Source organism: Carassius gibelio, chromosome B22, assembly GCF_023724105.1.
Source record: "Carassius gibelio isolate Cgi1373 ecotype wild population from Czech Republic chromosome B22, carGib1.2-hapl.c, whole genome shotgun sequence".
Lineage (NCBI taxonomy): Eukaryota > Metazoa > Chordata > Actinopteri > Cypriniformes > Cyprinidae > Carassius > Carassius gibelio.
This window is the reverse complement of record NC_068417.1, coordinates 5,919,653-5,932,771: the sequence shown is the minus strand read 5'-3', so window position 1 is coordinate 5,932,771 and position 13,119 is coordinate 5,919,653. Positions and strand designations below refer to the sequence as shown.

Below are 13,119 nucleotides of genomic sequence, written 5' to 3'. Positions count from 1 at the left end.
TAATTATAAGAGAAAATGGCACACAGATCAGTTTGCTATCTAAGCTTTCAGTGAGTATTTCCTCAGACTCAAGTTCAACGCCAGCTCCATGGAGGAGAGAGTTGGGGAAGCGGGAGATAAACATGTAGTTTGAGTTACGGGAACGCTTTCTATCTTTCAAGCTCTTTTTATAACTAAACTAAATCGTGTTTGATGAAGTCATGAATTAGATCACACTTTCCTCTTCAATCACATTTCTCACTGACTATGAGAACATTTTGTGTGCTTTAGGTGAACAAACTTCCTGTTCTTTTGCAACATTTTATCCCATTTGACTGAAGGATGTTGATGATGAACGTTATAATCTGAAAAAGAGAGACATAGGATAGAAGTTTGTATAGTGATTACTAAAAAAGGATTTATTATTGACATAAACTGGTATTATTTTGATGGTTTACAGATGTGTTTCCATTTACCTTACGTTTGATTTTGTGCTGCTGCTGATATTTCTGTTTCAATGAGTCCAGTTCTCTCCACAAGCTCTCGTTATCCCTTCTGGAAAGACATTGCAGAGCATTTGATATTTAAATGCTATTAGCATTGAGCTATAGTACCATTTAAAGGTTTGCTGTTAGCATGAATGGACTTTTTAAAAGAAATTATTACTTTTATTCAGCAAGGATGTATTAAAAGATTGAAAGTGACAGTAATGACACTGCATCACTTTTATTATTCTTTCTGTTATCAACTGTGTTTCCCAATCTCTTTAATTTAAATAGATAATTCAACAGTTCATCATAATACCATATAATTGTGATGATTCAGTCAAGGATGAGAAGTGAGGATTTCCAGCGGAGCATTTTTATTTAATAGACCGAAGAATAAGGTTATATATATATATAACCATAACCAAACACAACACTGACTGGGCTATGAAACATAGATATAATAAATGTAACTGATGGTGAGGAATTCGTAAGCACACAAATAATGACTTCTCAAATGGATGATGAACATAATCAGTTCAGAACATAATCAGAAGGTATTCACTACATTAAATGACAGTAAAAGGTAAAATGCAAGAAGTCATTGGGTCTCATTCATGAAACATTCGTAAATATACGAGTAAATATCTGAGTGATTTGCGCGTAAAGAGAACTTCCTGAAAACTCTTCTCCTGATTCACAAAAACTTTGTAAACGTCAGATGTGATAGTGAAATGTGTGTGTGTGTTAATGAATTCCAATCAGTCGTAAATGGGACGCGCGTGCACGCTCACTCTCAATTACCATAAATCCCTCCCATTAAATCCGACTGACAACTATATATGAGCATCATATTATGACACCAAACGAAGGATTTCAACATGTCTTCTCAAAAGCGACTGAAAAACAAACATTTCTCAGCTGCAGAAATTGAAGTTTTATTATCAGAAGTTCATTCAAAACGCCATTTAATTTTCAAGCGTACATAGTGGCGTATCAGGTCCTAAAAAAGGAAGTTTGGCAGCATATTACAGATCCTATTACTGGCTCTCATAATAAAAGTTAAAAGAAAAGCCGTATGTAATTAATATATATAATATTTTTTCAAAATGCTGTGTAAATATGTACCCGATTAAGATGAATTAAAATGCAGCCGTATTAATGAGCAAAACGTTCAGACGTTAAACGCACTATTTACGCGTGGCTGTGAGCAGGTGTAGATTTCTTTCGTACCAGCTAACATTTGGAAAATACGAACGTTTTAATGAATCCGAAAATTTACGCCAAAACCACTTTACACGCGATTTACACAAAAATTCGTTCTGCTCGTGTTTCATGAATGAGACCCATTGTGTGTATAATGTATATAGTGCTTGAGAATGAGGCATGGTGTAAGAGCTTGAATGAACTTTCTCCAAAACTAAACAGTAAAATACCTTGAAAGTGAATAGAGTGATAGTCAGGGGCACTGAATACATATCGATTGAGAAATGAGCTAACCTATAAAGAAACATTTTTTTATGAGTGTTTGAAATAATAATTGACTTAAGGACATATCTAGTGCTGAAGAGCGACTGTAAATTGACTGTAAATGATGATTTTGGTTTTTGATTCTGAGATATTTATCATCTATTGGCTTCTTTTAAAATACCAGTGTTATTTTTGAGTAAAAGTTATGAAGCTCTGAAGTTCTGTAAATCATTTCTAAATATAAAACACAGTTTGTTAAGGTTGTGTTTTTCCCCACAGCAATCCTCTGAAAGTGCAGCAGTGTTTAAAATGATTCTCTGAAAACAGACTCAGTCTTACCTCTGTTTGTGTGAGAGACTCATCTTTCCTCTCTTCTCTGACATACTGCAGATGAACAGCTCAACACTGAGATCTTTGTGTCTCTGAAGACGATCAGATGCTCATCATGACCTGGACATGACAATCAGATCAAGATCATGAGAGTTCAGAGGAACAAATGATGAAGAATATAACTAGTGCTGAATCTTTGAGTTCCCAAGCAATCAATACACAAAAAAAATATGCTACAAATATACTGCCATGTAATAATCTCTTCAGATCACTCACAACACACTTCTTTATTTACAGGAACATTACATAAGAAGTTTAAATGAAACGGGACAAATTTAATCTTGACAAACTATGTATCATTATAAAGATCTAAGCCTCAAGCATCGACGACAGATCGCTGTTTTTCAATGGAAAGCTTATAAAGACTGTGTTTGCTACATTTGTGTAAGGAGTACATTATGAACATTAGAAACGCTGTACATACCAGATCCGTCGTAATAACGAGACATAAACACACCCACAGCTGTAAATCCCGGTTTAGTTAGAAAGGTAAGGGTCCACTGAACGAAATCTCATAATCTCAGCAATAACGTTGTAATATGGATCATAATTCCTTTGTTTACGTTTCAGTTCTTCAGCGACAGAATTGTTTGCATCCGTTATGCTATAACTCACGATCGAAGACTGTGTCTTGGTAGTAAAAACACGGCATGGTCTTGCAGCGTACAGTCTCACTAACAGAATGAGGCGATCCACCGTAAAAAAGAATGAATGAAAAATAGGCGGAAGATAGTTTATTTGAATTTGGCGCTCCCTCCTGGGAGCATATGTGACGCGCTCTGACGCACCTGTCAGCTGATGGAGGCGGAACTTACAGCGATCGCATTTCCTTTGTTTCTTTTAATTTTTCAACAGTTTTTATATATGTGAGAGTGTTATTTATGTTGAATGTGTATGTATCTGCATGATAACCATCTGTTTGAGTGCAAATCAGCCCAAATCAGCTCGCTGTATAAGTGGCCATCAGCACATCAGCACTTATTTACATCGTGATTCATTGTAAAATATGCATTTCTAGCAATCTCAGGAGGATGTTCTGTAATTGGTAAACAAAGTTAAATCTTTTTTTATTTTTCTTACTCAAATTATTCTTATTGTATTTTTCTAGTGCTCAAATAAATCACTTATAAAAATATTTGAAAATTATTACAGTAATAGTCAGGGTGACTGTGAACAGGAATCACTTGAAAGAATGAGTAAACCTAAAAAAAAAAATGAGTGTTTGAAAATGGGTAATGGTGCAAATGCTAGAAATGCACTTTGTTTTTAGAGTGATTTTGTCATTAATTTTCTCCAAAACTATACAGTAAAATTACTTGAAAATTTAAATGGTACTAGTCAGGGTGACTGTGAACTTGAATCAATTGGAAGAATGGACAAACCTATTAAGGAAAGCTTTTTATTAGTAAGTGCTTTTTATGAGAAAGTGTGAGAATGAGAATGATAGTGTGTGTGTGTGTGTGTGTGTGTGTGTGCTCTTGTTTTTGTGACATATCAGGACACAACTTTGTATAATGACATGGGTATGACACAGGTATTACAAGGAAAGGGTGACTTATGAGGACATAACCCATGTCCCCATTTTTCGAAATGCTTATAAATCATACACAATGAGGTTTTTTTGAGAAAGTAAAAATGCACAAAGTTTCCTGTGAGGGTTAGGGTTAGGTGTAGGGTTGGTGAATGGCGATAGAATATACAGTTTCTACATTATAAAAACCATTACGCCTATGGGATGTCCCCACTTTTCACAAAAACAAACATGTGTTTGTGTGTGTGTGTGTGTGTGTGTGTAATACGGACATAAGTTACCTGAGGTGTCGTAGGTCTTTTAAGATCCCCAGTAGACAGGCTCACTACAGTCACTCCAAAACTTGGACTCTCCACAGGAGGACTGTATACGAGCCCTGACCTTGAACTCATAGCGTTTTTTGGAGGGAAAAGGCAAACTGAAGGAGGTCCTGGGGCCTGGAGTGGTGTTCTAGGGAAGAGAGATGTAAACTTTGCCGTTTTGAATTTGGTTGTCAGACGACCACAGGTTGAGAATGCATTACAAGAACAATTTGCACAACATGGTCTTTGAAATTCATTAGTCTAGTCGTCAAGCACTGGGACTTTATGTTATCTCAGCAAATCACTTTAACATTTAATAAACAGCTCCAACAAGATATAACATATGGCATAGTAACAAGTTCATTTTTAAAAATGCTAATGACTCTATTATTATTATTTGTGGAATTTGTACTGAATGTATTATTCCACATGTAACATCATTAAGCCGATAGGTGGAGACTTAATTATTTTCAGTTATTATTTGTGATCAGTTATTACTGATGGTTCTTATTATTACCAATAGGCCAACTGAAAACTGTTTTTGATTAATATTTTTGTGGAGACTGTGAAACTTTATTTGGTAAAGAACAACATTTATTTGAAATATAAATAATCTATAAGTAGCCTATAAATATCTTTACGGTCACTGAAATTTATTTAATGCAACCTTGTTAAATAAAATTATTAATTTACCCATAAAATATAAAGCAGCACAATTGTTTTAAACATTGAAAATAATCAGAAATGTTCATTGAACAGCAAATCAGCATATTATAATGACTTCCGAAGACCAATAGAAAGGTACAATACACGTTGTTCCAAACCTGTAAAAGCTTTCTTCATCTTCAGAACACAATTTAAGATATTTTAGATGAAAACCGGAAGGATTGAGACTCTCCCATAGACTGCCAAATAAATAACAGTGTAAAGGTCTAGAAAAGGTATGAAAGTCATCATCAGAATACTCCATCTGCCATCAGAAGTGCAATCTGGGTTATATGAAGTGATGTGAACACTTTTTATAAACTAAGACAACAAAAATAATGACTTTATTCAGTAATTCTTTTGTCAAAGTTGTTGCACAGTTTCTACATGTTTTTAGCTTTCATTTGAAATAAAACAGCACATCCTTGTGGCGCGGATGATACAGAAAATCATATGCAGCATACGGTGATATTGCCTGTTGATAAATGAATTACTGAATAAAGTCGTTATTTTTGTTTTCTTAATTTACAAAAAGTGTCCCCATCGCTTCATATAACCCAGATTGCACGTCTGATGGCAGATGGAGTATTCTAATGATGACTTTCATACCTTTTCTGGACCTTGACACTGTTATTTACTTGGCAGTCTATGGGACAATCTCAGTCCTCCCAGGGCTGGATTCACAAAGCATTCTTAAGAAGAAATTTCTTCTTAACTGCCGTTTTCTTCTCATTTTTTTAACTTTAGAAAAAAGTTACCAATATTTTGTATTCCCCAAAAATTCTTCTTAAGAATACTCTTATCTTTTTTCTTAAGATTGTTCTTAAGACAAAACCTAAGAGGAATTCAAATTCTTGAAAATAATCTTTTTAAAAATCATCGTAAATAACTTCTTAAATTTAGGACAGTCCCAGACTTGTCTTAAATCCCAAACAATAATAATCATTTAATGAAAATATCTTCAATTGTGTTCTAAAGAGGAACAGAGCTTTTACGGCTTTGGAACGACATGGGGATACGTGATTAATGACACAATTTTAATTTTGGAGAATCCCATTAATGTTAATCAAATAAGAATTTCAATTTAATAAACAATGATAATGCTCCGTCATAATGAGCTGGTGGATTTGGTGTAGTGTGTGCACTTTTTAACCCCAGTCCGCCGCTGCAACCAGTCGATGTGCAAGTCTAAAACCTTGATTTAAAGACTTGCAATAGATGCTTTGGTGTTGTTTGGAGATGAATAAATATGAAAAGAGCATTCAAGCATCACAGCAATAATAGTTTAGTACAGATTTTTACCAAAAAGCCATTCAGTGTAACACTAATCTTTAAATAGCAAAATAATAATAATAATAATTTTTAAATACAATTTTTAAATTAACTGAAGTATTATTTAATTTCAAAAACATTAGTCACTTTAGTTGCATTCAAAATGCTTCCTGTGTATATAAAACCACTTTTGTACATTTATTTTAATGTGATTTCAGTATCAGTACGTTTCATAAAGTACATAAATCATTAAGCCATATGAAATTAATACCTATACAATGTCCATGTGATGTTCTTCAAATGTGGTAGGTTTAGTTTCATAAAACAAATGTCCTACCTTCCACACATTGTTGTCTGTCCTGTAACGAACTTCACTCTCAAAGCAGCCGCTGTTCTTTGTAAAATCCCAGTATAGCCACAGTTCAGTGTCTTTTTTCTCCACCACAGACAGGTTGATCGGAGGGGAAAGCTTCACTGATTAGCAACACAGTATATAAAGTTTAATTCATCAACTGGTCAATTATGGTCAAGTCATAATAAATATGAATCATTTCTAATACCATATGATTTGAGATTATGCTCCTGCTCTGTCACCAAACCTCCATCGTCACTGTACAGCCGTGTTTCTAATGTATTAAACCGTTGTGCTGTTTTGTAGGGGAACACACAGCCCACGTTAACACCATCACTGAACTGAAAGTGTTGTAAGCTCAAGTTGTGTCAAACTGTCTTTGGTTGCGTGAGCACATCACGGCCACAGAGAAGCCTTTCTGGAAAATAAGCATCTGAATATTGTCAACTCTTCAGGCGACGGGTTACTGGAAAATTTCACAATTTCCTGAGGAGTATCACTTCTGCTGTTTAAATGATTGCCATCGGGAGACATATATATGTTAACATATTAGATTTTAACATCTTAACTGCTGTAGAACCACATACTTCCATAGTTTTAAAGAGCATATTAAACCACAAGAAGAGGAAGAAAAAAAAAAAAAATCCAATCAAACTAAAGGAAAAAAAAAAAAAAACATTACATTTCAAAATAGTGCAGTTGTAAAATACTTACGTGGCTGGGATGGTGTAGAGAAAGCAAATGAAGGAATGTTCCCAAGGAAAAGAGCAACTAAAAGCATCATCATCTTGGACAGGGTCATGCGCTTGTTGTTTTAGATCTGTTTTGGTCTTGCCTTTTCCAACCTAAATATCTGCTGTGTGTGCTGACATATGTTCAAGAGAAGCCACGTTCTGCTGATTGTCTGTTATAAACACAACTGACTGCTAAATGTGTGTTCGAAAGAGAGTAGACATTAAACATTTACATGAAAACACACATATCAGAAACCTACAATAAACTATACTAATATGTTTAAGGAATTAAATTATAGCCTATATTCTGACCTTAATTAGACAATAAAGTACAAGAAGTGCAATCAACAGCAGAATAACTTATTCACATCAGAAATCACTGTAATCCATGTTTTGTCTCAAGACTAATATGCTATCATAGTTGGTGACCGTATCTTTATGCCAGTGGAGTAATTTACTACTAAAGATGAACTGATTATGAATATTATATATATATATATATAGATAGATAGATCGAACAGCAACAACAAAGAAATCACTCAGTGCTCTTGATTTAAAAGCTTCTGTAAGTTTAATAAAGAACAATCTTTAATTTATTCAGTCAAATATGAAATTCTGTTTTACATTTGATTACTTTATTCAATTTCTGTACCTAAAAACTAATGCTAGACATCACTAAAAAAACTAAAAAGAAACTAAAAATCAAGTTTACTTCTAATAATCGTTACTCTATTGTATTTATTTTTGCTGTAGCTCATAGTTAGATAAATAAAAATAATAATAATAATTATGTGCATGTACATATATACCATAATTATGGCAGGCTGATATACTTTAAAATAAACATTTATTATTTCAAAATGTGTTTCTGCATACCCCTCTAACACTGGATAGTTGCGCCCCTGGCATCATATGTGGGAGATATGATGAGTTAATATTTAGTTTATTTCTTTTTGTGACATTTTCAATGTTTTAAGTGTTACAAACTTATATATATATATATATATATATATATATATATATATATATATATATATATATACACACACACACACACACACACACACACACACAATGTATACTGTATATCACAATTTTCTATATTTCTGCATAAATATGAACCAAAACATCATCAGATATTTCTTCAGAGGCTATTTGATATATGTCAATTGTAAATGATGTAAATCATAAATTTTCTGTTGTAGTTTTTATCCATCAGTGAACTCTAAACTCTAACTCTAGTGATTTCACAACAAACTTTAGTCTATCAGCAGAATTTACCATGTAGGGTGAAGCAATAGACCAAACTGACAGAAAGCACTTTGAATCATCTGTCAGTGTTTTAAAATAAATCAGTATATGATGGAAATGTTTCTGTTAATGCAACTTCTGCAATAAATGCAGTTTTAAAGTCAGCATTTTTGTGTGGGAGGCTTGCCAAGATTGTTTTATTTAGCAGAGAATCTGCTGCATACTCCGCCACCAAATGTCTAAATAAGTAATAACTAATATATTAATAATAGAGCTAATGTGTTGAACTAATATATATGTGACACATACACACACACAGTGCTGATTTAAAGTTTGTTATACCTTTGCAATTTTCTACATTTCTGCATAAATATGACCCATAACATCATCAGATTATCACACGATTCCTGAAAGTAGACAAAGAAAACCCAATCAAACAAATGAGACAAAGATATTTTCTGTCATTTATTTGAGGAAAATGACCCAGTGTTAGATATTTATGTGTAACACATATTGATCATATTTATGCAGTAATATAGGAAATTGTAAAGGGTTCAAAAATGTTCATTCAGCACTGTGTGTGTGTGTGTGTATATATATATATATATATATATATATATAGAGAGAGAGAGAGAGAGAGAGAGAGAGAGAGTGCATCAATAGCATATCATGCTCTTAAGTAACTTTAATTGCCACATTAGCTCTATTATTAATATATTAGTTATTACTTATTTAGACATTTGGTGGCAGAGTATGCAGCATATTTAAATAAAATCATCTTGGCAAGCCTCCCACATAAAAATGCTGACTTTAAAACTGCATTTATTGCAGAAGTTGCATTAACAGAAACATTTCCGTCATTTACTGAATTTTTTAAAACACTGACATATGATTCAAAGTGTTTTCAGTCATTTTGGTCTATTGCTTCACCCTACATGGTCAATTCTGCTAATAGACTAAAGTTTGTTGTGAAATCACTAGAGTTAGAGTTTAGAGTTCACTGATGGATAAAAATCACAACAGAAAATGTACATGATTTACATCAATTACTATTGACATATATCAACTTGGTGTATAATGATACTGATCCTTTCATTAAATGGCAGAACTATCAACAGTTGTCTGTTTCAGATACTTCTTTTACTATCAAACACCACAGCACAATATCAGATGCATTCGAGTTTTAAATGAGAAAAGAGCGCTCTAAAGGCAGTGTAGTGTTGCTGAAGGATGGTGATATATCTGAAAACTCTCCACTATCACAGCTCTCCTGCTCCCTCTCTGCAGTTTATTTCAGGCTCTTCTGCGGTGTAACTGCAACAAACCAGAAGAGGAAGCTCTGGATTCCTGTGGTTCGTACATGTGTGTGAGAGGGAAGCGTGTGTGCATGTGTGTGTACCTGTGTCTGGTTTCTCTTTTTGTGTCAGAGTCTTTGTGCTTTAGGTGAACAAACTTCCTGTTCTTTTGCAACATTTTATCCCATTTGACTGAAGGATGTTGATGATGAACGTTATAATCTGAAAAAGAGAGACATAGGATAGAAGTTTGTATAGTTATTACTAAAAAAGGATTTATTATTGACATAAACTGGTATTATTTTGATGGTTTACAGATGTGTTTCCATTTACCTTACGTTTGATTTTGTGCTGCTGCTGATATTTCTGTTTCAATGAGTCCAGTTCTCTCCACAAGCTCTCGTTATCCCTTCTGGAAAGAAATTGCAGAGCATTTGATATTTAAATGCTATTAGCATTGAACTATAGTACCATTTAAAGGTTTGCTGTTAGCATGAATGGACTTTTTAAAAGAAATTATTACTTTTATTCAGCAAGGATGTATTAAAAGATTGAAAGTCACAGTAATGACACTGCATCACTTTTATTTTTCTTTCTGTTATCAACTGTGTTTCCCAATCTCTTTAATTTAAATAGATAATTCAACAGTTCATCATAATACCATATAATTGTGATGATTCAGTCAAGGATGAGAAGTGAGGATTTCCAGCGGAGCATTTTTATTTAATAGACTGAAGAATAAGGTTATATATATAAACCCATAACCAAACACAACACTGCCTGGGCTATAAAACATAGATATAATAAATGTAACTGATGGTGAGGAATTCGTAAGCACAAAAATAATGACTTCTCAAATGGATGATGAACATAATCAGTTCAGAACATAATCAGAAGGTATTCACTACATTAGGGGTGCTCCGATCACGATCGGCCGATCGTTAATGCGCATTTCGTCAGTAAAGCCGGTTTTCTAATCAGCGGTTAATTCCATCAGGTGTGTGATTTCACATAGAGCAGCTGTTACTACACAGAGCCGTTGTTAACTGAGAAGATGGGCCAATAAACGCTGAAAATTAACGTGATTTGCGCATCTTCTCTATTAACAACGGCTCTGTGTATTAACAGCTACTCTATGTGAAATCACGCACCTGATGGAATTAACAGCTGATTAGAAAACCGGCTTTACTGAGGAGATACGCATAACGATCGGCCGATCGTGATCGGAGCACCTCTACACTACATTAAATGACAGTAAAAGGTCAAATGCAAGAAGTCATTGTGTGTATAATGTATATAGTGCTTGAGAATGAGGCATGGTGTAAGAGCTTGAATGGACTTTCTCCAAAACTAAACAGTAAAATACCTTGAAAGTGAATAGAGTGATAGTCAGGGGCACTGAATACATATCGATTGAGAAATGAGCTAACCTATAAAGAAACATTTTTTTATGAGTGTTTGAAATAATAATTGACTTAAGGACATATCTAGTGCTGAAGAGCGACTGTAAATTGACTGTAAATGATGATTTTGGTTTTTGATTCTGAGATATTTATCATCTATTGGCTTCTTTTAAAATACCAGTGTTATTTTTGAGTAGAAGTTATGAAGCTCTGAAGTTCTGTAAATCATTTGTAAATATAAAACACAGTTTGTTAAGGTTGTGTTTTTCCCCACAGCAATCCTCTGAAAGTGCAGCAGTGTTTAAAATGATTCTCTGAAAGCAGACTCAGTCTTACCTCTGTTTGTGAGACTGCAGATGAACAGCTCAACACTGAGATCTTTGTGTCTCTGAAGACGATCAGATGCTCATCATGACCTGGACATGACAATCAGATCAAGATCATGAGAGTTCAGAGGAACAAATGATGAAGAATATAACTAGTGCTGAATCTTTGAGTTCCCAAGCAATCAATACACAAAAAAAATATGCTACAAATATACTGCCATGTAATAATCTCTTCAGATCACTCACAACACACTTCTTTATTTACAGGAACATTACATAAGAAGTTTAAATGAAACGGGACAAATTTAATCTTGACAAACTATGTATCATTATAAAGATCTAAGCCTCAAGCATCGACGACAGATCGCTGTTTTTCAATGGAAAGCTTATAAAGGCTGTATTTTCTACATTTGTGTAAGGAGTACACATACAAATGTGAACATTAGAAACGCTGTACATACCAGATCCGTCGTAATAACGAGTCATAAACACATCCACAGCTGTAAATCCCGGTTTAGTTAGGAAGGTAAGGGTCCACTGAACGACATCTCATGAAGCACGTGTAGTCCAACGAAGCAATAACGTTGTTTACGTTTCAGTTCTTCAGCGACAGAATTGTTTGCATCCGTTATGCAATAACTCACGATCGGAAACTGTGTCTTGGTAGTAAAAAACGGCATGGTTTTGCAGCGTACAGTGTCACAAACAGAATGAGGCGATACACAGGAAAAAAGAATGAATGAAAAATAGGCGGAAGATAGTTTATTTGAATTTGGCGCTCACTCCTGGGAGCTGATGACGCGCTCTGATGCACCTGTCAGCTGATGAAGGCGGAACTTACAGCGATCGCATTTTCCTTTGTTTCTTTTAATTTTTCAACAGTTTTTATATATGTGAGAGTGTGTTTTATGTTGAATGTGTATGTATCTGCATGATAACCATCTGTTTGAGTGCAAATCAGCCCAAATCAGCTCGCTGTATAAGTGGCCATCAGCACATCAGCACTTATTTGCATCGTGATTCATTGTAAAATATGCATTTCTAGCAATCTCAGGAGGATGTTCTGTAATTGGTAAACAAAGTTAAATCTTTTTTAATTTTTCTTACTCAAATTATTCTTATTGTATTTTTCTAGTGCTCAAATAAATCACTTATATGATGTCTAAAGGGGGTCGCAGACGGGATGAGAAGCGCAGCGCCGCGTCGCGTCTCGCCACGTCTTTAAAATTCGAGCACATTATTCTCTATGACTGTACACACACAGGCAGCGCCATTCGACGTCTGTCCGCTGTGCCCAGCTACGACTCAGAACGCTGTTCAAAATTCTGCTGCGCCACAGAGCGCCATCTGCATAGTTTTATATTAAAAAAACCCATATGTTATAAACTGAAACTAAAATACAGTACATTTGTTTCATTGAAATAAAACATTACAACAAAAACTGTTTGGTTACGTTTTCACCCAGGCTGCATTGTTGCCTAGACAACAGATACAACAAAACAATAACAGACTTAAGTTTCTGTCTAATGTTTTATAATTGAAAAAAAAAAAAAACTATGCAGTGGTATGTTTACTGACTAAATAGTTTGTAGAAGCCTTCAATACTATTGGGAAATATATTTTC

At 34.3% G+C, this 13,119-nt stretch overlaps 2 protein-coding genes across 2 annotated transcripts in view; both read right to left on the bottom strand.

Annotated features, from left to right (window-relative positions):
* LOC127987716 (protein NLRC3) overlaps window positions 1-12,093 on the bottom strand; it is a 41,614-nt gene extending 29,521 nt beyond the window's left edge. Inside the window, exons 1-2 of the mRNA XM_052590104.1 lie at window positions 11,957-12,093; window positions 2,274-2,384 (exon numbers count right to left, since the gene is read on the bottom strand). Coding sequence (XP_052446064.1) covers window positions 2,274-2,317 — 44 coding nt within the window. The 5' untranslated portion in view covers window positions 2,318-2,384; window positions 11,957-12,093. The remainder of the gene's footprint in view (window positions 1-2,273; window positions 2,385-11,956) is intronic.
* Window positions 1-13,119, bottom strand: part of LOC127987694 (uncharacterized) — a 2,462,016-nt gene that overhangs the window by 989,575 nt on the left and 1,459,322 nt on the right. The window lies entirely within an intron of this gene.